The sequence below is a fragment of the Mustela erminea genome, chromosome 10 (genome assembly GCF_009829155.1).
Source record: "Mustela erminea isolate mMusErm1 chromosome 10, mMusErm1.Pri, whole genome shotgun sequence".
In the NCBI taxonomy this organism is placed as follows: domain Eukaryota; kingdom Metazoa; phylum Chordata; class Mammalia; order Carnivora; family Mustelidae; genus Mustela; species Mustela erminea.
Window position 1 is genome coordinate 105,921,940 of NC_045623.1, and position 24,990 is coordinate 105,946,929.

The 24,990-nt window shown below is 63.3% G+C and overlaps 1 protein-coding gene across 2 annotated transcripts in view; it reads left to right on the forward strand.

Annotated features, from left to right (window-relative positions):
• Positions 1-1,125: 1,125 nt before the first annotated feature.
• The window catches only part of CHD5 (chromodomain helicase DNA binding protein 5), a 59,479-nt gene continuing 35,614 nt past the window's right edge, over positions 1,126-24,990 (forward strand). The window contains exons 1-9 of one of the 2 annotated variants that reach the window (XM_032302454.1): positions 1,126-1,347; positions 9,993-10,120; positions 15,308-15,487; positions 18,645-18,763; positions 19,283-19,521; positions 21,118-21,242; positions 23,021-23,144; positions 23,643-23,809; positions 24,012-24,233. In XM_032302454.1, the coding sequence (XP_032158345.1) occupies positions 1,269-1,347; positions 9,993-10,120; positions 15,308-15,487; positions 18,645-18,763; positions 19,283-19,521; positions 21,118-21,242; positions 23,021-23,144; positions 23,643-23,809; positions 24,012-24,233 (1,383 nt within the window). In that variant the 5' untranslated portion in view covers positions 1,126-1,268. Of the gene's footprint in view, positions 1,348-4,491; positions 4,560-9,992; positions 10,121-15,307; positions 15,488-18,644; positions 18,764-19,282; positions 19,522-21,117; positions 21,243-23,020; positions 23,145-23,642; positions 23,810-24,011; positions 24,234-24,990 lie in introns of those variants that run through there. The other variant, XM_032302455.1, reaches the window with a different exon arrangement.

A 24,990-nucleotide genomic window follows, 5' to 3' on the forward strand; every position in this document is an offset into this window, starting at 1 on the left:
TGGGTCCCAGGCAGTCGCATGGGTCTCCAGTGGGTTCCCTCAGATGTGTCTGGCCCCAGGCAGAGAGGTGAGGGTGCCCTCCCTTTACTGGCTCTTCTTGGGTTGGAGAGCTGACCGTCCTAAGGGCCACTGAAACTCTGATGCTCTCAAGAGTAGCCGTAAGACCTCCCGCAGCCCAAACTGGCCGCCCTCGTTTACAATTCCAGCCTCGCTCCCGAGGGCTCCGGCCTCCATCTTCGCCTTTAACAACCGCGGGCTGGTGGCCGAGGCGCCTTACCGCTCTGCGACAGGTGTCGCTTCCGAGCGGGAGTTTTGGGCACAGAGAACGCAGATCCGCATCACCCCGGGGGCTCTGGCTGTGTTTCAACAGGACCCCGCCTGGAGGGGCGTTTGGCAGAGGGCACGTGGGCCGTGGGAGCGCGGTGCCCTGGGGTGGGGGAGGAACCAGCCTGCGCGCTTTCTTGTGGAGGAATCAGACCGGGTCTCTGGAGCGACCCTGCCCCAAGTGCAGACCACATTTCCTTCTGATCTTCCTCCCGAAGGGCCGCGCCGGCTGCGGGATTCTCCGTGCACCAGCTTGTCGGCGCACGTGAGCGGAGTGCGGAGCTCGCTGCTCGCGGCCCGCGGGAGCCCGCCCCTGCGCGCGCGGGGACCCCGGGGCAGGCGCTTTACCGGCGGGCGGCGCCGGTCCTGCCTGGGGTGCGCGGGGGCGCGCTGCCCGCCTCCCCCCGGGCCGGGCTCGCTCGAGTCCCCGCTGCCCGCTCGGCCGTCGGGTGCCCGGGCGCGCGGGCGCCTCGACGGCTCCCCCTGCCGGGGCGCCGGGTGCGCCCCCCTGCGCCCGGGGCTCAGGACTAGTCCCCCCAACTTGTTCTCGGCTGTTAACTAGTCGCGCTGCCGGAACGATGGGATGGGGTTGCCACAGCAACAGACTGGACGTCACAATCCGGGCATGTGTGCCGCCCCCCCGCCGTGCCGCCGTGCCGCCGGCGCTGCCGCCGCCACCCTCGGCCGGCTGCGGGACTCGGGCTGCGGGGCGCGGTGGGCGGAGCGGCCCGGGCTTTGCGGGGAGCGGGGCGAAGGCGGCCGAGAGGAGGGGGGTCGAGACGGGGGGGTGGAGGTTTGGGGGGGTGGGGGGGCAGGCGGCCGCCATCTTCTCGCCGAGGCCGCCTCGCCCGCCGCGCGCGCCCGTCCGGCCGCGCACGGGTTAAGGCTGGCACCGCGCCCGGCGGGAGGGGGGGCGCCCACCTCCCCTCCCCCCCGCGCCGGGCATGCGGGGCCCGCTGGGCACCGAGGAGGAGCTGCCGCGGCTGTTCGCGGACGAGATGGAGAACGAGGACGAGATGTCAGGTGAGCGGGGCGCCGGCTGCGCCCGGGGCCGGGCGGCGGGGGGCTCGGGGCCCGGCGGCGCGCAGGAGGGGCGCCCGGACCGCGGGGCTGCGCTCCCGCCCTGCTGGCGCCGCGCGGCCAAGGGCGCGGGGCCGGGCGAGCAGCGGGGCGCGGCGCGCGGGCGGCCAAGGGCGGGGTGCGGTCGGGGCCCCCGGGCCGCAGGCGCCGGCGGAGGAGTGCGGGGGGCTGCGCCGGGCGCCCCGGGCGGGGAGGGGGCGCGGCGCCGCCGCCGGCTCAGCCCCGCGTGCCCTTGAAGGGGGCGGGAATCGCGTTCAGCTCCCGGCGCCGCGCACCCCGCGCTGTGAACCCGCGCCGCGCGCCCCTGGCCTCGCGGGGGGCGGCGGGACCCGGCCCCCGGCGGTCTCGGCCCCCGGGGCGCGCTGGGTGGGGCTCGGAGCGGCTCGCGGACCGGCCGCGCTGGGGGGACCCCGCGAGCGCCCTGGCTGGGGCGGTTTCTCTCCGGGCCCGCCAGGGCTCCGGGCCGGGGCGCGCGGGCTCGGACTCCCGCTCCCCTTCCCGGCCGCGGGGCGCTGGGACCGCCGCTCCCGAACACTTCGCCGGGGCCGCCGGCGCCTCCAGTCCGAGATCGCCCGGGCAGCGGCGCTCCAGCCCATCCAGCTTCGGCCGCGGGCCTGGCGCCCAGGGCCGCCGCCCCGGCCCTCTCCGTCCTCTCCGAATCCAGCACAAACAGGGCTTGTGCGTCAGGGGCAACCTTGCAGGACGACTCTGTAGTTAACTGCTCACCATTTGTTTGGGACGGTTCTCCTCCTGGCGCGGCAGGGCAGGGCCGCACCCCGTCCACCCGCATCCCTCCCTCCCTCCCTTCTGGGGACTCTTCTCGGCTTCCCGGCACCAAGTCTGTCGCCCCTTCCGGGCTCCTGAGAGACTTGTGGGAGGTCCGGGGGCCCTGCCGAGCCCAAGACTGTGCTGTCTGTGGCCGCGGGAGTCCTCGGAGGGAGGCCGGATGGGACATTCTGCAAATTGGCACCCCCATCCCCTGCGTGCCGATGAGGGGGGGTGGGGGGAGGACCCGCAGGACCCCTGGGGCTGCTCTGAGCCTTCCTGGAGTCGGGATTCCCACCAGGTGGCCCCGCCCACTGGGGGGTCCTCCTCCCCATTCCCCACTCCCCACTAGTTTGCTTGCTTTACCGCTGTGGCTAGGCCCCCTCCAGAGCCTGGCCGCCCTCCACCCTTCAGACAGTCTGGCCAAGTTTGCCAAGAGCCTGCTCCGGTTAGGGGAGTGGGGGTGAGGTGGTCTCTTATGGGAGGGGTTGCTCGGACAATAGTTGACTGTTAGAACCCTGGGTGCAAGGAATTAGGCCCATTTCCTGGGAGGGAACACAGAGGCCCAGGAGAGGCAGTGAAACCCGTGGCTGTTTTCCACCGGAGGCTGGCTCCTCCCTAAGCTGTTCTCTGGCTTCCTCAGTAATTCCCAGTGGTGCCTGGGGCGTGGCCCCTTTGTGGCACTGATGGGGCAGTGGGCAGCGGAACATGCATTAACAGGCTTATTTCTGGGTCTTCACTGAACCCTGATGGGGTCCCCTGTCTGCTTCCCCCACATACTCTGGTTCTTCCTGGCTGTGTTGGGGCTCAGAGCACCGGGAGTGTCGATGGGCACCTGTATCACTCTATTTGGGCCAGAGGGGTTGGGCCTCTGTCAAAGTCACCTGCTCACCACCTGTTCGCCCTGCTTGTGTCTGTTGCTCTAGGGCAAGGTGGGGAAGAGGGGTGAGGTCCCCAGGGCCTCGGGTAGCAACCCCAAAGCCCTGCAGAGAAGCCATCCTGCCCCAGCCCCTCTGGCCTGGGGACCTTCTGCAAGGCTCCATGTCCTGAGCCTTCCAAGCTCCCAGCTCCCTTGTCCCCAGCCCAAGGCTCTGTCCTCTGGCTCTGGTCCACTTCAGAGCATCCTAACTAGACCTCGCTGACCCCCCGCCACTCAGTAGCCAGGGTCACCTTTGTGAGCATGAGTCAGGCCCAGGTTCCGCTGCTTGGACGGCGGATGAACTCCTTTTCGACCTGCATCTACCCCTCCCCGCCTTGCTCTTAAACTGTGACCACACTGGCCTCCTTGATGCTTCTGGAACCCCCCCAAACTCCAAACTCTATTCCGCCCTTGAGCACGGGCTGTGACCTCTGTCTGACCCACTCTTCTCTCTGCTCGTGGCTGCCTCCTTGCTGTCCTGTAGGTTCCAGCCTACACATCTCCATGGGGCGGCCCTCCTGGAACTCCTGGCCCAAGTGTGCCTGCCCCAGGACCATTTTCCTGCTTTATTTTCTTGGCAGCACTTCCTACACCCTGGCATATCACTGCCAGCTTGTCTGTCTCCGGGCTCCCCCGTCCAGTATGACTCCTTTGATCACCCCCTTTGCCTGGCACCCGGCCCTGTGGGCGCTTGAGATGTGCTTGTGGTCTCCGTGTCTGAAGGCGGGGAGTCCCTAGCTCACCCCGGCCTCTGGACACGGTGACAGCTTCAGCACAGGCCTCGTGTCTCTCCCCAAGTGCTGGCCAGCTGGCCCCCTAGCCCTCCAGCACAGCTGCTCTGCGGCCCTCGGCTTGAGCCCTTGGCTGTTACCCGCTCGGACCTGGGGCCAGCTGGTTCCAGAATAGCGCGGTGTGTGGTTGGAGGAGCTGGTGTGTAGGGCGCGCTCAGGCTAATTTTCAAATCTGCAGGAGCTGGTCTCATCACATCTTGCTTTCCATCGTGCCCCCTCCTCCCCTCCCCCTCGCAGGGTCCTTCTTTCCCACACAGGGCTCTGTGCGGCCAGCGCTCTGAGGCAGGTGGGCGAGCCTGCTTGGAGGAGGAGGCAGGGGTGGGTGCCTGCCTCCCCGAATTCGGGGCCGGCAGATGCCAAATCCCGCCGGGAGTGCAGGCGTTGGGGGCGCTGGTCACAGTGCGGGCTCCCGGCTCAGGCGGATCCTGGCTCTGCCGCTTGAGCCCGGGCACGCTTCCCCAGCCCTCTGCCTCAGTGTCCCCGCTTGTGGAATGGGAATATGGCACCCGCTACCTCACAGAGGGTTATTGTGAGGACTGGTGAGACAGGGCACGTGGAACATTTAGGTCACAGTGCCCAGCACATATAACAGGTGTGACTGCTGTAATTAGCACCCACCAAGGGGCGCCGTTGACCTGCCTTCCCCAAGGAGATGCTTCTGAGTCTTGCGCCCTCTTCTCGTAAGCTGGGGGGCGTGGGAGCCTGGGCTGGAGGAGGGCTGGGAGTGTGACCCCCGTGCTGGGGCTCAGTGCTCCCCGCCTTTTCCTTCGAGTTCCCAGTCTGGCGGGATTTGGCATCCGAGCCAGAGGGCTGGGTTTCCCGGAGCTGGTGAGCCCAGCCTCTCGCCTGGCTGGGCAGTGTGACCACTCTGGCCCCAGAGTCACCTGACTGGCCCGTGTCCCCCCTGCCCGTGACTGGCCCCAGCCATGTGAGCATTTTAGGGTTCCTGCAGCCCAGGGACCAGGAGGGAGTAATAGCCATGATTCCCAAGGTTCACGTCTTCTTAGCTAACCCCACCCCCCATGGGGAAATGCAGACTTTGGGGTCCCAAGGAGCCTGTGGGTGATACTGTTTGCTGGGAAGAGGGAGGCAAAGTGACCAGCATGCATTGCCCCGTGCCTTGGGCTGTGGGATATTCACATCATTCCAGACTGATCTATCATTTCATCAGTTCATTGAGTCCCCAGCCGCCGAGGAACCCACTCACCCATGTGTCTGTCCTCTCAGCAAACACCTCTCCATCTCTGGTGGCCGTAGGACCAGCCTCCAGCCGACAGGCCGTACACCCACCACTCACCAGCCAGCCCTCTTGCCCGCTCTCCGTCCCTTGTCCGTCCATCCGTCCATCCACGTCCCCAACACAGACCTGCCCAGTATCTTCTCCAAACTAGGGACAGAGCACAGTCTGTGGTCTCTGGCGTCCTGGGGCTTTTGCAGGTAGAACATTGGAGGCCTTCCTCCCTTCTCTCTGGCTCTGTCCTTGTTTCTCTCTCTGTCTTTTTCTCACTCTGCCCCCATGTCTGTCCCTCCGTCTGTCTCTTTCCTAGTCTGTCTTCCCCGAGTGCTCGCCTCTGCTTCTCTCCTTTCGGCTGTCCCTTGCTGTCCCTTTTCTGCCTCTGTCTGTCCCTGACCCTCAGCCGCGTCTCCCCATCGCCTCCCTCCTCGCTGTGCCTTCCTCCAGCCCGCCTGTGCTCTGGGTGTGCCTGGGGCCTGTCCCTGCTGGCCCTGGGTCCCTTCCTCCTCATCCCCACTCCCTGGTCGCAGTCCCTTAGGGTCAAAGCCTCAGAGTGCTCAGAACCGATGCTTTCTTTGATGAGACGCCAGTGAGGTGATGTCTGGGTTTTGTTAAATGTCATAAATCAATTACTAACCCTCACTTGGGCGGGACTGCTCACCGCCCCCCCATTATCTCGGAGGGCCTGTGGGGTAGGGGTGTTCCAAGGACTGATGGGAACCTTCATCTTGGTGGCCCCCTGGGCTAGCCCTCGAGAGGCCTTGGGAACCCCTGGCTCAGCGGTGTGCCAGCTGGAGACCCCCACCCTCTGCCACCCCACCGGGGGCCCTGAGCTCTACCTGCCGTCGCCCAGCCCTTACTGAGCGTCTCATGGCTTCTAATTCCCCATCACCCCATGACAGAGGCACTGCTAGGCCCATTTAAGGATGAAGAAGAGGTGGGCTCAACTGGGAAGGTATTGGGGGCAACAGGCCAGGAAGGGGTGGTGGTTTGAGGTCTGCACTCCCTGTCCCTCCCTCCCTCCCGGCCACCAGGCGACCTTGTCCCCGGCTAGGTGGGGCTTGGAGGTGGAGGGCAGAAGAAGCCTTCTCCCCAAGGCCCCAGAGAGGATGGCGGGTATTGGGCTGGGTCCCCATTGCTAGCAGATTGGCCTGTCTTTCTGGACCTGGCAGTGGAGCTCTTCCCTGCACTGGGCCTTCAGGCGCCCTCAGATCAGAGGACCTAACCTCCCCCTCCACATCGCGTGCTGTCCTTCTCTGATCACTTGCGTCTGCAAAGCTCCCCGAGGGGCTGCGTTCTTTCCCACTGGAGGGGGCAGGAGCTGGGCAGAGTGTGGAGTGGACTAGCACTCATCCCCTGTGGGGCCCCGTGGGACTTTCCAGACCAACGGCCAACCTGAGTCACCTTGGGGTCCTAGGCTGAGGCCCAGGCTCGGCACACGGTGGTGCGCTGGGTAAATGCAGGGAGGCCTGAGTTCTGGGGGGAGGTCGGGTGCCCGCAGAGGGGCAGAGGGGAGGACCACCTGTCCGGGCTCCCCCCAGGCTCTGCCACCTGCTGGCTCTGAAGCTCCGCGGGTAAAATCAGGAGGTTTCCGAGCCTGTCTGCTCTTCTGCAAACAGGGGTGATGGTCCCACCTCTCAGGGCTCCTGAGTGGAGTCGGTGAATTAATACAAATTACCAACTGGTACCTGCCCCTCCCAGCGCCTCACAGGTGACCCTGTGGGTCCTGGCACTGTGCCAGCGTGCTGCCACGGGAGGGACCCACCCAGCTCATGGGGGCTGCAGCTCTCAGTGGCTCTATGAGGCCAGCCTGGGGGTCTCCCAGGGCGGAGCCGGGGGGAGGGCTGTGGGTGAGCTCAGGAAGAAGCAGCTGAGGTATCTCTCTCTTGCCGCTCTGTCTCCACCCCTCTGTCCCCCTGCCCATCTCTGTCTCCAAAGCAGCTTCCCCTGCCCCCTCCCCAGGCCTGCTCCCGACCTGGAAGCTCAGGAGGTAGCAGAGATAACAAGGCTAATGGGTCCTAATTATAGCCCAGGTTGGATCGATGGAGCCTCGGGGCCTGCAGGGGCAGGGCTGGTGCGGGAGGGCACTGCCGGCTGGGGGTGGGGGGTGGCAGGGGGTCCTGGGGTTGCTCTTTCCTGAGACCCTCTCCCCAGGGCCAGTGGGATCCCACCTTACCCCTGACTGTGTGCCCTGAGGAGGGGACAAGGGGCTGGGGGCTTGGGGAGCTGCTCTGAGGCCCCGGGCCCGGGTTACTTGGGTGTGACTGCCCAGGTCTGGTTTTAGAAAGCGCAGAGGCTGTTGCAGCAGAGGCAGGAGGGGGAGCTGAGGGTGAAGATGGCAGGGGTGGGGGTGCGACCCTGAGGGGAGGGAGGGTCACAGAGCTCGGCCCTGGGGGTCCTCCAGGCCGCCAGAATCAGTGCAGACAGAGATGGGGAGTGGGCGGGGTGTGGGGTCCCTATCCTAGTGTGTCGGCTCTGGAACCTTCCTGGAGGAGGGATTTAATCCAGCAGATGGCCCTGGACCGGGAGGGCTTCTGGGAGTGGAGGAGGGGCTCTGTCCGTGGCTGAGGGCCTGGGGCTTCATCCTCTGAGGCTTGTTGTGGGCATGGCTTAGGCCTAGAGTGTGGGTACCCCCCCTCCCCCTCCTCCACCCCCCCCCCACGCACAGATAACCTCCCACAGCCACCTGCTCATCCCCTTGTGAGCTGTGCTGGCGGGTTGGCCCGTCAGTGACCAGGTGCCCAGCTGGCCTTCCCAGTGTGGGGGGCTGCCCCGCTGGGGGAGCAGGGGACTTGGGGAGGTGGCGGGAGGGATAGGGCCCCCCGATTGCATCAGCCTGCCTCTTATATAACCAGGGCTGGGCATTGCCAGGGTGCAGGGGTGGCTCTCTCAGGCAGTCTCCCTGTGCCTCTGGGGGAGGTGGAGGCAGGGGTGGGGGTGGGCAGGGGTGGATGCACAGCTCTGGCCCAACCTCGGACCCCGCCACTCCAGGATGACTCTGGGGGACCCCGTACGGGTTTTCAACTGGTCTGAAAAATCCCTGCCCATCCTGTGCCAGGGCTTAGAGGGGCAGGACAGGACTGGGTCAGCTCAGCCTGGATCTTCTCAAGACCTGGCCCCCATTAAACTCAGCTTTGGGCCGGCTGCCCCGCCACGCCCCGCACCAGCCGGGACAGCTGAGCTCGCCGCCTCAGTAGGGGCTCCCAGTCCTGCCACAGTCTCTCTCCACACCTGTGTTTGTCCAGCAGGATGGGGAGGGGACTGGGACCCCACGGACTCCTGGGGGGCTTGTACAACAGCCCCCACCCCTGGAGGGAGGCCTCGGGGCAGAGGGCTGCCCGGATGGTGGTGCGCCAGGTAGGCTGTGGTACAGGTGGCAACCAGCCCCGGAGAGCCTTGGGGCGGGAGGGAGGACTGCCCCTTGGCCCGCTGTCACCAGCTGTCACCAGCTGTCACCAGCGCCCTCTAGCTGCACCCAGAGTGTGGCGATGGGAGCCACAGGACCCTGGGGACTCTAGGGGACAGGGACCCCAGGAGGGGCGTGAGGGGGACCTGTGTGGAAGACAGGAGGCCTGATGTTGGTGTGTCCTGGGTCTGCACATGCGTGTCTGAGCGCCTGCGTGTGCCTGTCGGCACTGTGCTGTTGTCCGGCTGACGCGGTCATCAACTGCTGTGAGTTGTGGCCGGTTTCCTAGCCGGTCGGGGCTAGCTCTCTTTCCTTGAACTTGACTCAGCAGGGACCCGCTGCCCCTTTCCCGGTGAAAGTCTCCTGGGTCACGGGGTGGCAGACGAGCTCAGGCTGAGATTCCCTGTTGTGTGTCCCCCCCAACCCCCTTGGGGGTGGAACCCTGGTTGGCTCTTCTCTTTGTACCCCCCATTTTGTGAACTCGGGAGGTCTGGTGGCTTCCTTCTGGATAGATCTCTACTCTGGGGAGTTTGTTTCTTGCTGCTGCTTGCCTCCATGAGAACCTCCCCACTCTCTCCTTCTTCCTACTAATACTGTCCCCTGCGACCGCGGGAACACAGGGCTCACTGCTCTTTCTCGCCTCTGATCTCCTGGGTGGGAGCGAGGCCCCAGGGGCACACGTCAAGCCCTCTCCTTGCTGGCGGGGAGGGTGGTGGTGGCTTGAAGCTTGAAGCCAGCTGCTTCTTCCAAGATAATCCCGCTGCGCGCTCACACTGGTCCTGTTCCCCTCTTGGCCTTTCAAATTCACGAAGGAGGGAGGGAGCTCGGGACTCGTGGCCGCTTTTGGAAACCCACATGTGGCGGATGTGGCTTCTCTCCGTGGAATTTCACATCTTCCCGGGTGCCCAGGCGGAAAGGGTTTGGCGTGTTGCGTGTGAGACTGGGGTGTGCTGTGCCGTGTGGGCGTGTGTGCGGGTTCGGGCGGGAGAGGCGATGGGGGTCTTTGATCCCCAGTGAGGGGGGAGCCTGGCCTCCTCCTCGTTGGTCTCCCTCCAACCCCGTGTGGCTCCAGGTGGTCCTGGGTGATGTGACCCGTGTGTCCCCCTCTGCCGGCATTCACGGGCCATCTCCTGGCTACACTGCGGGCCTCTGGAGGGCAGAAATAGGCCCCGACCCCTCCCTGGGGCCAGCCAGAGGTGGCTTGGTGATTCCGGGGTGACTCCCCGCTGGGGAGCCAGGTGAGGGGAGGAGAGGCCCCAAGAAGTAGGGACCAGGGACACAGCCCACCTGAGCTGGGACTCCGCTCACTGGGTCTGGGCTGGTGGCTCTGAGGGCTTGTGGGGAGGCCAGGGCATGAGGGAAGGGGTGGGGTCGTAGGAGGCAGGGGGAGGCCCGTGGGGCTGGCTGTCCCACTGGGGGCCTCCCTGATGGGAGCGGCAGAGTCATCCCCGCCCCCACTTACGCCTCCTCCAGAGGAAGAAGATGGTGGCCTTGGAGGCTTTGACGACTACTTCCCTGAGGAGCCCGTAGGCCTTCCCAAGAAGAAGAAATCTAAGAAGCTCAAGGAGAACCGGTCCAAAGGGAAACGGAAGAAGAAAGAGGTGCGTGGGGGGACCTGCTGGGGTCAGGCCAGCGGCCGGGGGGGGGGAGGGGTGGTCAGGCCCCAAGGGGTCTCAGCTGCTCTGCCCAAGGGGTGTCCTGAGAGCCTGGATCGCTCGCGCACGAGACGGGCGCATACAGACCCTGGAGGGCAAGATCGGAAAAGTCCTGTCCTCCTGAGCGGGACATTCCAGGGTCCTTTGTCTTTGTGCTGCAGAGCATAGACGGCTCGGGCCAGGCGGGACCCTGCGATGCTGGCACAGACCTCCTGCCGGAGGCTTTGGCATGTTGTCTTCCCTCCCACCAGACCCGAGGCTCTGTGGACCTTGTGGGCGGACATGGAGTCTGGGACCCCGGGGCCCCGTGCTGTGCCCTGTGCAAGGGCAGGAGCTCCCCGTGCAGCCCGCCTCCCGGCTCCTCCTCAGCATTTCCTCTCTGGCGGCAGCTTCCACGGGCACCGCTCCTGGACTGGACGCCAGGCCAGTTCAGGCCGTATCGGCCCAGTTCCCAGATGCAGATGGAGGACCACCAAGGGTGCCCCAGACTGGGCTGAATTTTCCCCTTTCTTCCGGGTACACAGAGCAGCAGGAACATCCCTCCCCGCCCTGCCCTGGCTAGGCAGGAGGCTAGAGGGGGCCAGTGTCTGTACAGTGGTGAGGCCGGGGCTGCGAGGGCCAGTGGTGTCCAGAGCCTGAGGGGGCTGGAGCCGGCCTCCCCCTACCCAGGGCTGGGCTCACTGCGGTCTCACCCCTCCCTTCTTCCCCAGGACCTACCTGACGATGCGCTCTGCTGTTTTGGCCAGGGGCTTGGCCTCAGCCTCTTGGTCCCTCGGGCTCTCCCCTCCGCCTCTCCGCCTCTCTGTCCGCCCCCCCCCAGCCCCATTTCCAGCCCCCCCCACTCCCCTCCCCTCTCTTGCTCACACTCTGTCCTTCCTTCTGCTTCTCAGTAGGCTGGACGGCCAGGCCGATGACCGGATGCTGCCTGGCAGGCCCCCAAGGTGACCTTTAGGTCATTGCTGCCCCCTCCCCTGTACTCCTGAGAGCCTGGCTCGGCCAGCTGTCCTAGCCTAGAGGGTCTGGAGCAGGCTGTGGCTGGAGAGCAGCGTCTTGACCCCCTGCCCCCCGCCCATCCGCCCGCCTGCCTGGGTCTGCGGGATATGGGGTGGGGGATTTCACCCTGTGCTCCCCATCATCTCCAACCAGGTGGCCCCGAGATAAGGCGGGGTGGGTGGAGGGAGAGGAGGGGTCCCACAGGGTGTTTTGGGGAGGGTGGGGGGAGTGGGGGTGGGGGGTGGGGGGCTGGGGACCGGCAGCGAGTCCCGGATCGTGATTTACATAAAGCAACCGGGCTGCGGCCAGAACCTGAGCATATGTAGATGAAGCTCCTTGTCAGGCCCAGCGCAGGAGGGAGAAATGATTTCAACCTGTACTGCAGCGGTTACCATAGCAACCAATTATTCAGTGCTAAATTATAACTGTTTATAACACTCGTGAATGGGAAGGCTCATATTTCATTCTTTCTTTTTCCCTCTCAATCTTGAAGGACCCCAAATTGAGAATGACCAACTCTCTGAATCCTCCCTTTGGAGTGTAAATGCCTCCTTTATCGGGAGATGCTGGGAGATGCGTGTGCGCTGGGTGCAGAGGGAAGGGAGAGGGAGATGGAGGCGTGGATAAAAGGCATCCGCAGAGCTGGGGAGGAGGAAGGGCGGGTGGGGCGGTCCACTTGGGGTCCCCGGGGCCTGCATTGGTGGCCTGCGGTGGCCTCAGTGGGCCATGGTCAGAGCAGGGTGCCCTCCTGCTTACCCCCAGCTCCACACAGGCAGCCGGGTGTGGTGTTTGAGGAAGCAGATGGATTCTGCTGGGGCCTTGGGGTCCCCGAAGACTCTTCTACCACAAGGTGTCTCCCCTGCAGTCACGCCTGGGGTGGCCACAGCCCAAAGGATAGTATCAAGGTCAAAGCCCCAACGGGTTCACAGCCTGTGCTGTGGCTTAGGGCTGAGGTTGGCTCCAGGCTTTACCAAGACGGTGTCTGTGTCTCCTCCCCTGAACATGGCTTGGCCCCAAACCCCTTCTGTAAGTTCCAAGATACTGAGCCGCCTGGTCTACCCCTGGTTCTCTGTCATTCTTTCCTTCTCGCCACCAGCCATGCTACATCCCTCCAGGTCCTGCTCCTGGGCCACTCCTCTTCACGTTGTTTGTAGAACTACTTGCTGCTCTTCCGCTCACCCCTTGCTCTGCAAGGAAAGATTTTGGGGGGAGAATAAAGGAGGCCCAGGTCTTGTAGGGTCCAAACAGCTGGATGCAGAGGTTTGCTGTGGGTGTAGGCTTACGATGCCGGTGGGAAACCAGTTTCTGAAGACCTGTCCTGCACGCCTACCCCACCCTGAGCAATCAGGAGGGCTTGGATGAAGTCGGGGTGCAGGTGGGGGTGGGCCCGGGCAGGGTGAACTTCATTTGGTGGAGGGGAAGAAGGCACTGCTGGAGAGGGTCAGGTGGTGAGTTGGGAGAAGTGGGGAATCAGAGCTTTCTTTGTGACAAGGCTTTCCCTGGTGCAGGCAGCCAGTGGAGAGAGAAGTCTCCCCGTCCCTAAAATGAGGGGCCGCAACCACGGCCATCACCCATGGGGCCATTGGGGCACCGGTGAGTGGTGGATGTGCTCTTCGATAGCTCTCACTCATTCCTTGAGGAGGATCTTGGCGCCCCTGCTCTGCCACTTAGCCCTGGAATGGATGCTGGGCCAGCCCTCTGGCAGGCTCAGCTTGGGGCCTTTCTCCAGGCCTGGCATCCAGGCCACACACACAGACAGTGAAATCTGCTGGAGGTGCCCTCCCTCCCTCCCTGCAGCTCTCTCTGGGCCCTGCGGGTAGAGCTGCGCCCGCTGCTCCTCACCTCTCCTGGGAGGTGAAAATGGCAATGCCTACTTCCCGTCAGATGCCCAGGTGGGTCCTCCCTCCATTGTTGCCACAACGGCCTCTTTGGTCAGCCTCGGGCTGCCCAGCTGCACCATCATGTCACCCAGCCGGGGACGGGCTCTGCAGTTGGCCTAGCCAGGTCCTGACTTGCAGACTCCGGAAGGGTGAGGCTGGGGTTGTCCTGAAGTCTGTCATCTGGCCTGTGTCTTTGTCTTCCAAGCAGAGTTTGGGTCATGGGTGCTTGGGTCTCTCCCATTTCAAACTGTGTGCAGCCCCCTCTCACCCCAGCTCCTTTGTGCTTCTGGCCACCCTTGGTCGAATCCGCATTTCACAGATGAGGACGCTGAGGTCAGACTAGCAAGGGATAGAGGTCCTAGGCCATTCTGTGTCCTGCAGACTCCCTGGGGAACCCCAGGACCCACAGCGGGGCCACTCGAGTCTCAGCTGAGTGGCAATCAGACATGGGTGGTCCTGCCTCATTTCCGGTCTGCTGTGTGGGGTCCACCCCGGGGCAGCTTGAGGGCCGGGCCCCATGCCCCTCCCTGCAGCCGCCCCACAGCCTCTGTCCGAGGTGCTGAAATCCATGACGGCCTCCTGCCATCCTTACCTTGGCTGGGCTGAGGCACGGGGTAAAGCCTGCCTCTCAGGTGTCTTCAAGGGTGGTTTCTTGAAACTGGCCGGACACTACACTCTCGGGAAAACAGATGTCCCTGTCTGACCCCTGCCTCCCCAGAGGACTGTGGCAGAGCTGGGAGCGTGGCCCCAGGGCTCTGCATTGGCATCTGCCGTGGGAGCAGAAGCCCTTGCTAGGCTGTCCTGCCCCAGGCAGGTTCCAGCAGCAGCCAGGACTGGTTTCGCCCCTGGGGCCCCGCAGAGCAAGTCAGTATTCCGGGAAACACCCAGTTCCGGAAGGGCGCAGAGGCCCTGCTGTCTGCCAACGGCCAGCCAGCACACTGACTCAGCGGCTTAATGAGCATAAAAGGTTTGGGAGCTGAGAGCCCGGTGGGAGACAGTCGGGAAGTGCAGGGAGCCTGTGGGGAAGTCCTTTCCCAGCTGTATCTTGGGAAGAGCCTCCCTTCTGGGGAAAGACTCTCACCTCTTAACTGAGTGCCCGGAAAGGGCAGAGATCCCGTGGGACCCTCCCCAGAGCCTCCAGACAGACCCACTGCCTTTGCTTCCCCCTTCCTTTCTCCCACCTGCTTCTGTCTTCCCCCTCTCCCATCCTGCCCCTTCCCCACCTCATCTGCAGCCTTCTCTGCCCCCCCCACCCCCAGTGCTGTTTCCCAAGGTCATTTGCCACCTTTCGAGTTTTCCGTTATTTCTGTATTTCTCTTTGCTCACCTTGAAAAGAGTCAACAGCCAACTCGAAAACGCCAAGCCCTGTGCTGGTAATTAGAGCCTCAGTGCCCAGCCTCTCCTGCAGACCCAGGCCAGGAGGGGGCTGGGAAGGGCTTTGCAGTTCACTTGCATCTGGAGAGGCGGAGAGTAAACAGGCAGCCTCCTTGGAGGGGCAGTGCCTTTCTGGTGGGGGTGCTCTGGCTGTGAACGCCCTTATCTCCATATAAATGGGCCATTTGGTGCCTGTGCAGAAGGGAAACTAAATCAAGGAAGCCAAGCTTAAGAGCTGCCTAAATTACCTTGTCTCCTCCAGAGCCAAGGCGGCGGGGAGGGGAGGTAGAGAAGGTGGGCTGGGGCCGCAGCAGCTTCTGGAGGGCCCACAGATGGACGAAGCTGGGACGCGGGGTCTACAGTAATTACGGGTTTTGCTCAACAGGGGGGTGCACGCGCCTGCAGGGAGGTCGGGTGCTGGCTCACACGCCCTGCAACTTCGCCCACCTGCTCCCCTGCGGTTCCCCCCCTCCCCCCTCCCCCTGTGCACTTTGGGTTTTTTGGCTCTGGACATCACGTCCTGTACAAATTCCTGGGGCCCCGTGCTCTCCTGTCACACTGGTTAAAATCCTCGAGTCTATAGAAACTTGATTCAGACTGAAGCAGAGCCTGAGCCTCACCCTTTGTGGCGGGGGGTGGGGGTGTCCAGGTCTGCTGCACTGAACTGGGGGCCCAGGCACCGGGGGCAGGACCCTGGCCCAGTGCTGGCTTGGGGCAGCCCCTCAGGCTGGGCTTGTGCCGGGCTGTGAGCAGCCTGATGCTGAATGATCTGCAAAGTGTGGGCAGCTGACGGTGCGGGGGCGGGCGTGGAGGGCAGTCCTGCCGCCCAGGACTCTGGGTTTTCTTCTGGCCCCTGCTGCCCTCAGCAAGCTCCTTTCTCTTCCAGGGAAGCAACGATGAGCTCTCCGAAAACGAAGAGGATCTGGAAGAGAAGTCAGAGAGTGAGGGCAGCGACTACTCCCCTAATAAAAAGAAGAAGAAAAAGCTCAAGGACAAGAAGGAGAAAAAAGCCAAGCGAAAAAGGAAGGATGATGAGGAGGATGATAATGACGACGGGTGTCTGAAGGTAACCCCCGGGTCCCGGTCGGAGGGGCCTGGGCTCGAGTGGGACGTCCGGCTTGGATGGGCCGCCCCTCTGCTATCTGGCCTGGGAGCCCCCGCAAGCAAAGGGGCAGAGCATCCTTCCGTCCCCGGGTGTGTGTGTGTGTGTGTGTGTGTGTGTGTGTGTGTGTGTGTCGGTGCGGGGGTGCTGCTGGGGCAGGTGGGCCTGTGGGCATGAGTGTGGACACAAGTGTGTGAGGATCACTGAGCCCAAGTTCTGGAGATATATTTGCAATAACGACAGGTGACATTTAGGAGTTGGGGGCAGGGAGACTTGGAGCGGCCTCTTGCTGACGTATTTTCTGTCCCTCTGTCTGCTGGGGTGCACAGCTCTGTCTGAGGACAGTGGAGTTCTCACGCACATTGTGGGTCAGGAGCCCCTTCCTTGGAGCGCTCTGGGGAAACAAGCCATTGGATGAGCCCCGGCCCATGAGAGGTGGCCAGGCGGCCCTGCTTCCTGCGGAAGGGGACTTTGTTACTCTGTGTGTGTTCTGAATTTCTGGCAGCATGGGCATCTGAGAGGATGTCCCATGAGTGCAGGTCCGGGCATGGAGGGGCCTGTGGCTCTCCCCGGGGGGCAAAGCGGCTTCTCCATGCACATGTGGCCTAATGCGAAGCAGGTCTGGGCCCCGCAGGTCTCGGAGCAGTGGCAGGGCTCCTCGGGGAGGGGACGGGCCCTGGGCCCAGCTCTCGGGCAGCCGCAGGTGTCGGCAAGTCCGCACAGCCCCAAGCTCAGGTTGGGCTAGTCGTGGATTCGAAGATAAGGGCCCGTATATACTAGTCCCACTGGTGAGGCAGAGATGGTGGCTGTGGGCCACTGAAGTCAGGAAGCACTGTGGCATCCCGGTCCCCGAAGGATTTCATTAGCCAGCAGGTGTGTTGCAAACCGTCTGGGACTAATGGCAGCTGAGGGCTGACAGCTTGCGGGATGAACCTGTGGGCCCGAGGTTCTCCCGCAGCACTGTCACCGGCTCAGGCTCCTGCTGCTCTGCTTCCTGCTGGGAGCGAGGCCCAGAGGCTTCCAGGAATGGCTGCATGTGTGGGGCCGGCGGACCATGGGAGGGCATCCCTCAGGGGAGCCCCTCTGAACGGGCACAGAGAACGGGACGCCGGGGAGCGCCAGGCAGGCCTTGTGCCCAGCTCCCGGGACCACAGGAGGCTGGGTGCCCTCCCGTGGTCTTCTGCTGCGGGGGCACACAGCCCAGCTCTGAGGGGCTTAGGCAGGGATGGGGTTTGCTAGATCGGTGGCCCGGAGTCGAGAGGGTGGGGGGCTTCCAGCTTGGGGTGTAACCCAGGGACTGTGTCTTGGCATCCTTCACCGTGCCCCCAGGGGGTCTGCTCCGGCCTCAGGCCCAGCACCCTGCTGGCTGAGCGTGGGTGGCGGGTGGCGCTGCAGCTCTGGGCTTCCTGGCTACCCGTGGCCCGCGCCAGCAGCTGGGGAAGCGGCCTGAGTCCTCGTTCATTGCTCACATGGGAGACCCAGCGGCACCTGGGCCTGGGGACTGACGGCCAGTGCAGCGGCGATGGTGACCTGGGCCGGTGAACGCTCCTGGGTGTGGCTGGTGCCGACTGGCTGAGTGCGTCCACGGGTGGCGCTGGGACAGGGCTGCCTGGAGCCAGTGTGACAGGGGGCAGGAGTGGCCCTTTCCAAGCACTTGTGCTAACTTTTTTCTTTTCTTAAACTTTTTTTTTAATTTTTAATTTTTTTTTTTTTTACAAAGATTTTATTTATTTGACAGAGAGAAATCACAAGTAGACAGAGAGGCAGGCAGAGAGAGAGAGGGAAGCAGGCTCCCCACTGAGCAGAGAGCCCGATGTGGGACTCGATCCCAGGACCCTGAGATCATGACCTGAGCCGAAGGCAGCGGCTTAACCCACTGAGCCACCCAGGCGCCCCTTAATTTTTAATTTTTTAAAAAATATTTTATTTATTTATTTGATAGACAGAGATCACAAGTAGGCAGAGGGGCAGGCAGAGGGAGAGGAGGAAGCAGGCTCCCTGCTGAGCAGAGAGCCCGATGCAGGGCTCGATCCCAAGACCCTGAGATCATGACCTGAACCGAAGGCAGAGGCTTAACCCTCTGAGCCACCCAGGCGCCCCGACTTTTTTTTTTTTTTTAAAGATTTAATTTATTTATTTGACAGAGAGAGATCACAAGTAGGCAGAGAGGCAGAGAGAGTGGGGGAAGTAGGCTCCCCGCTGAGCAGAGAGCCCGATGCGGGACTCGATCCCAGGACCCTGAGATCATGACCCGAGCCGAAGGCAGAGGCTTAACCCACTGAGCCACCCAGGCGCCCCAGCACTTGTGCTAACTTGTTCCCACCTCGGAGGCAGGTGCTGCTATCCCATTCTACAGACAGAAGCTGGCATAGTCAGGTGCCTGTGTGGGGGCAGAGCCAGGATTAGAACCAGGGGCTGTGTGGCTCTAGAACCCGGGCTCATGGCCAGCACGCCCATCCCCACTTGACCCCAGCCGGCCCGGCCGTTTGCAGAGCTCGCTCTGTGCCCCTGGGGAGTCACACGCCTTCTTGGGCCTCGTGCCCCATCTGGAAAGTGAAGCAGTAGCCGAGGGGCCCTCACATGTGTCCGCCTTCCGCTGGGCCCTTGTCCCATCCGCCACCCTGGCCCTGGAAGCTGGAGAGAAGTGGTCTGTCATTTCATGGGCTCCATGAGTGACTCTACGGGGGGACATCCCGAGGCCGCCTCGTCTCTCCCCAGCCTCAGGCAGCCCTTCAGCCCTGCTGCCTCCCCAGGGACAACTGGCCTTTAGGCTAACCCCATAGGCTGCTGTTCTGGCCTGGGGCCCAAACTCACAGAACACATTCTCCCCAGAGAGTGAGCTCTCTTACTGTCTCTGTGCGTAGAGGGGGTGTGCACAGAGCATCCGCCCACCAGAACCCTTACACTAACCCCCCAGGCTTGGCCCTGCAGCCCCCTCATGCGTTGGTGTCTGAGCCCTTGCCTCTGACCAAGGGGCAGTGGGCTGGGAGGGGGAGGGCGGGTAGGAACGGCAGACACAGGCTTCCCGCCCATTCCTAGGCCTCCAGGGTGGGGGCTCTGGGGTGGGGATGCAGGTCAGAGGCCCGAGATCTGACCCCACCTCTGGCCTGGGTGTCCCTAGGAGCCCAAGTCCTCGGGGCAGCTGATGGCCGAGTGGGGCCTGGATGACGTGGAGTACCTGTTCTCGGAGGCCGACTACCGCACGCTGACCAACTACAAGGCCTTCAGCCAGTTCCTCAGGTGGGCCACACCCCCAGCCACCGTGGCAGAGGGAACTGCAAGTTAGGGGACAGAGCCCCAGGCTCCTGGGGTGCAGAGGGCCATCCAGCTGACAGCAGCCCTGGGCAGAACCCCTGTCATTTTAACAGATGGTCCAGGCTTCTCTTGCTTGCCCTGAGCCCTGGGGATGGAGGTCCTCGTCAATCCCCAGGGCTTTAAGCCCTCACTGGGCTCTCTCAGCTCAGGAAGAAATAGGGCTAGACACCCGGTGGCCCACAGGAGGCTTCTCCCTCTGGTCCTTCGGGTGGTACAGGGTCTGGAAACCCAATGAGAAGATCGCCAGCCAACCACATAAATAGGAATCAGAAATGTTTGGGGATGGATGGGAGTTCCGGGCCGTGTCCTCTTCGCTGTGCCCTGCCTCGCCATCCGCTTGGTTCGCCCAGCCTGGAACGGGGGCTTCCCCCAGGTGTGGGAGAAGAGGGTGCCTGGGTCGTCGGGGGTCTCATCCCTTCACGGCGATGCTTTCGTCCCACACAGGCCCCTCATCGCCAAAAAGAACCCGAAGATCCCCATGTCCAAAATGATGACGGTGCTGGGAGCCAAGTGGCGGGAGTTCAGCGCCAACAATCCTTTCAAGGGGAGCTCGGCAGCGGCCGCGGCGGCGGCCGTGGCCGCGGCCGTGGAGACCGTCGCCATTGCCCCTCCACTGGCTGTCAGTCCCCAGCAGGTGCCCCAGCCTGTACCTATCCGCAAGGCCAAGACCAAGGAGGGCAAGGGTAAGGCTGCGGGCAGGGGCGGGCACCCGGCTCTGCTGGCGGGTCTCTCTCCAGACCCTATAGCCTCGGGCAGCTGGGACAGCTGAGGCAGGCTTTACCAAGGACTTAGGGTCTCGGTTGACCTTGGACCCACTCGTCCTTGCTCAGCTGTATTGTGTCATCGTAGCTTCTGTCCCGCTTCCCCTTTCGGGGCTGCGGAGAAGCAGGGGAGCCGGTGTGCTCAGAGCTCCGGGACTTTTGCACCGGGCCCCTCCGACTTGGTGTGGAAGAAGGGAAGGGGGAGGCCCATGTTGCTGGGAGTTGGGGGAGCTCTTGAGTTTGAGGAGAAGAGGTCCCAAGGTTGGCCCCCGACCCCACTTGTCTGAGGACCCAGCCCTCGGGGTGATGGACGTGTATGAGTGCGGCTGCGGTCGGGCTGGCTTCCCTGGGAGGCCTGGAAGGAGGTGCAGATAGAGAATCGGATTGAGCGGTGGGTATCCGGTGTCTGGGGAGAAGAGGGACAGCGGAGGCTCTCTGTGACTTGGAGTCCCCGAGGGCGGGACCTCCCCTAGGTGGAGGAGTTCTGTCCCCATTGCGGTAGAGACCTGCATCTCCCCAGGGTGCTCAAAGGTGGGGTCACCAGTAGCTCAGCCTTTCCGGGTACTCTGATTGAATTTTGATGGAGGGGCTAAGGGGGTTCTGGGCACCCATTTTTTTCAGCTCCAAGGAGCTTTGGTTTCTGGGATGCTGAACCCCGTTTCAAGGTCTCTGCAGGGGTCCGGTGGGCAGAGTGATATGGGGTTTAGAACCTGCTCCTGCCCTGCTTCCTGGCTGGCCTCTTTCCTGGGCCTCCCCAGCCCGCCTCGCTTCCTCATTGCCTCCTGGGTGCCAGCCACTGAGCTATCGATTCCCGGAGCCGCCCATTCAGAGCCTGAGAAATTGAAATAGATTTTCTATGGCATCATGGAGGTTACAGCGGGGCTCCTAGCCCCATCTGTGTGTGAAGCAGCTAAAGGAGGGCCCGGGGCAAGTCCACCTGCCGCCAGGGCTCCATCTTCCCCACTCAGCCCGGTGGGAGAGGCTGTTGAGGGGCCATTACTCCCCCGGTGGCTAATTGGCCTGTGGCCGGCCCCATAAAAACAACCTCAACCTTGCTGGCTGCCTAGGAGCTGGTATTTGCCATGGGTGATTGGACACAGGGGTGCCTGGGCCCGGGGGGGACCCAGAGGCTGGCGGCTGGGGAAGGGCTACTTGTCCTCCAGAGCCCAGGTTTGGACCCCAGGGGAGTGGGTGTGCCCATGGTGGCCTTGCTGGCCACAGGGGGCCATGGCTTCAGTGGGGACAGCTCCTTTCTGGGAAGAGGGGACAGCACAGGGTTGTTCCCAGGATGGCTGGCAGTTCTGCCATTCATGGAACAGGGCAGTGGTTGCCGGAGCGGAGACGGAAGGGCGCTTGCTGTGTCACTTTCATGCAAGAACATCACCGCTCAGACTTCTCATCTGGAAAGGGGCTGCGGCAGAGTGACTCTTCCCTAACGGAGTCCCTCGGGGCCGACTGGAATCATGGCACCAGGTGACTGAGCCACGGCCGTGTGGATGACCCTCTGCCACTTTGCAGGGCCAGGAGTGAGGAAGAAGATCAAAGGCTCCAAGGATGCCAAGAAGAAGGGCAAGGGGAGAAAGGTGGCCGGGCTCAAGTTCCGCTTTGGAGGGATCAGCAACAAGAGGAAGAAAGGCTCCTCGGTGAGTGTGTGTGTGAGAAGGTGCACTGGGCCGTGTGTGTGAGAGTGGGAATGTGGGTTTGTGCGCCTGAGCGTATGTGTGTGTGAGTGTGTGAGCGGACTGGAATGTGCGTGAGCACGGGTGTATGAATACGAGCGTGTATCTGTGAGCGTGAGCGTGTGAGTGTGTAAATAGGTGAGCGGACTGGAATGCATGTGAGCACAAGTGAATGGAAACGTGTATTTTTGAGCGTGAGTGTGTACAAATATGAGAGTGGACTGGAATGTGTCTGAGGATGAGTGTGTGAGTGGGAGCATGTGTGTTTGTGAACACGAACCTATGAGTGTATAAATGTGTGAGTGGACTGGAATGGGTGAACATGAGTGTGGGCATGTGTATTTGTGAGCATGAGCGTGTGAGCGGACTGGAATGTGTGTGAGTCCAAGTGTGTGTGAATGGGAACATATTTGTGAACATGAGCACGTGAGTGTGTAAATGTGCGAGCGGAATGGAATGTGTGTGAGTCCAAGTGTGTGTGAATGGGAACATATTTGTGAACATGAGCACGTGAGTGTGTAAATGTGTGAGCGGACTGGAATGTGTGTGAACATGAGTGTGCGTGTAAATGTGTGGGTGTGTGATAGGGTGGACTGGGATGTGTGTGAGAGAGACACCACATGTACTTGGCCACGTGCGTGGGTGTGTGAGCAGCCTTCCGCATTCCGCATGCGTGCGTGCGCGTGTGCATGCGTGTGCCCTGCGAAGGCCGGTGGTGGGGATGCAGGGCTGGCAGCCTGCGTTCCTGAATCAGGACTCCGGGTGGAGAGCTCCCCGTCTACCCCGCTGGGCTAGGGGCCTGCCTCTGGCTCTGCTGCATCTGGGTAGCAGGTGGGAGCGTCATCTGGCCTCTAAGAGTCCTGATGGGGCCTGCGTGCCTGGGTCACCTGAGGAGGGGTGGCAAGTAGGCAGGATCAGGCTGGGCTGGAGCTCGGACCCTCCCTTGCCCTTCCAGGGTCAGCTCTGGCACCAGGTTCAGACTGACCCTAAGTCCCCGTCGGAGCCTTTGGCCCTCCCTTCTGCACGGAAGGCAGCATGCATACATACCCTTCCCACCGCCGCAGGGCACCTGTTTGCCACACCTTTCCCCACCTCTGTAGAGGAGCAGAGTCGGAAGCCATTCCTCTGTCCCTTGGTAGAGGCAGATGACAGGATCTGAGTTTAGCTGCTCTAGAGGGGAGCGCGGAGAAGCACGTGTGACCCAGCCTGCAGCTGCTGCTCCCGCTGAGCTCAGCAAGTCTTTGTTGAGCGCATTTTCTTGTGCCAGCCTCTCGGCTCAGCCATGGTGGGCCCTGCTCGGGGAGTGTTCATGGTCTGGAGGGTGTCTGGGAGATACACAGAGAGAGAGCTAACGACAAGCAGATGGGACACACCAGACCTGGCACACAGGCTGTGCAACAGGTCCAGTTAAGGAGAGATCTGGGAAGGCTCCTTGGAGGAGGTGTCCTTAGGGCTTTCCCTTGAGGGAGGTGGAGGAGTTTGGCAGGGTGGAGAGCAGGGCTTGGGGGAGAGGTATGGAAAATGTGAGTTGTGTCTGAGGGCTGGAGAGCAGGGCTTGGGGAAGGTGGTAGGACATCAGGCTAGACCGATGTGGGGGGCCCTTTGGGGTTGAGAGCCAGGTGGAGAGAACCTGGAGCCTCCACCATGCCCTGCCCTACCCCATCCTCTGCCCAGGCCAGGGAGGCCCTTGGGATGAGCCCCCAACGCAGGCTGTAGGCTCACGGGCCCCCACCCCCCTGCAGAGCGAGGAGGACGAGCGGGAGGAGTCGGACTTCGACAGCGCCAGCATCCACAGCTCCTCCGTGCGCTCCGAGGGCTCCGCCGCCCTGGGGAAGAAGAGCAAGAGGCGTCGCAAGAAGAGGAGGAGTAGGACTCCCGGGGCGCGGCCGGCCGGGTAGAAGGGGCAGGGTGCAGAGTGCCCCGTGGTCAGCAGGGGAGGGCCTCCTTGTGTTCCGTTACACAGTTCACCTCAGTGAACTTCCTCACCCCAGTGGGCTTCGGGGTCAGGGGAGGGGTCTTGTGCCACTGAGGCCAAATCCGTGTAGGCCCCTGGGGCGTGTGCACTGGCAAAGGGGGCCCTGGAGAAGGAAGTGCTCTGTGGCCGCCTGCGCCATCTGCCCTGCTGCCCTTCTCCCCTCCCTCCCAGGGCCCCGCCCGCCCTCTTCCCCGCCTGCTTTTACTTCCAACCCCCTCCCCACCCTCAGCCTTTCCTCACACATCGGTTCATGCCGCCTGCCCATCTGCCATCCATCCATCCAGCACCTGTTAAGCACCTACTGGGTACCGGTCCCGCCTGGGGTGGAGATTGCTTGGGCTTTGGGAGTGGGGACCGGGCCCTCCACCACCGCCTCTGCCCTTCCCCAGTTGACGACGGGGATGGCTACGAGACGGACCACCAGGACTACTGCGAGGTGTGCCAGCAGGGCGGGGAGATCATCCTGTGTGACACCTGTCCGCGAGCCTACCACCTCGTCTGCCTTGACCCAGAGCTGGAGAAGGCTCCGGAGGGCAAGTGGAGCTGTCCCCACTGTGTAAGCCCGCGGCGGAGGCTCTGGGACGGGGGGGGGGGGGGGGGGGGGGGGGGGGGGCGGCCAGTGCCTGGCTCCCGGATGGCGCAGGATCGCGCGGCCCGCGGGGCGCTGAAGAAGGGGAGAGGCGCGCGGGAGGGGGAGAGCCGAGCGGCGCGGGGGGGGCCCTGGCCCGAGCTGCCTCCACCCGGATGCTGCCCTCCAGGAGAAGGAGGGCATCCAGTGGGAGCCCAAGGACGACGACGACGACGAGGAGGAGGGCGGCTGTGAGGAGGAGGAGGACGACCACATGGAGTTCTGCCGCGTGTGCAAGGACGGCGGCGAGCTGCTCTGCTGCGACGCGTGCCCCTCCTCCTACCACCTGCACTGCCTCAACCCGCCGCTGCCCGAGATCCCAAACGGTGAATGGCTCTGCCCGCGCTGTACTGTGAGTGTTACGCCCGCCCCGCCCGCGCCGCCCCGCCCGCGCCCCGCCCTCTCCCCGCCCCCGGCGAGCAGTTCCCCGCCCACCTAGGCCACGCCCCCGGCAGACCCTGCCCACAAGGGCCTCGCTACACCTGCCCGGGCCACGCCCACTCACGAGTCCTGCCACGGAGCTCCAGGCCTCGCCCCATCAGAGCCTCTCGTCCGCCAAAGGCTCCGCCTCTGTAGGGCTAATCCCCGCCCACCCACAAAGCCACGCCCACCGAAGGCCCAGTGCCTGCCGGCTGCACCTGCGATGTTCCCGGGACGCTGGATGTTCCCGGGACGCTGGCCCAGGCCACGCTCCTTGCAGGTCCCGCTCTGCTGGCCTCCAACAAAGGCGGGAGTCCCCGTCCACCACAGTGCCCCCACCCATCCCCGAGTCCCGCCCCCTGCCTCACTAAGACCCTCTCTGCGGCTCGACCCCATTGAGACCCCATTGAGACCCAGACGCAGTTTTCCCTGCACCATAACGAAGAGGGACACCAGCCACACAGCCGCTGTCCATGGGCATCCCTTTACCGCTTCCGTCTTTCCGAGTACAGGCGTTTGTTATGCCCATTTTTAGATGACGTAACAGGCTCAGGGAGGTAAAATGCTTGTCTCAAGCCGCACAGCAGCAGAACTGCCCACTCAGTCCCTCCCCGGACCTGGCGGCTGTCCCAGGGCTGGGGGTGGCAGAGGGCAGGAGGCAGGGGGAGGAGAGTGCCCCACCCCCTGCC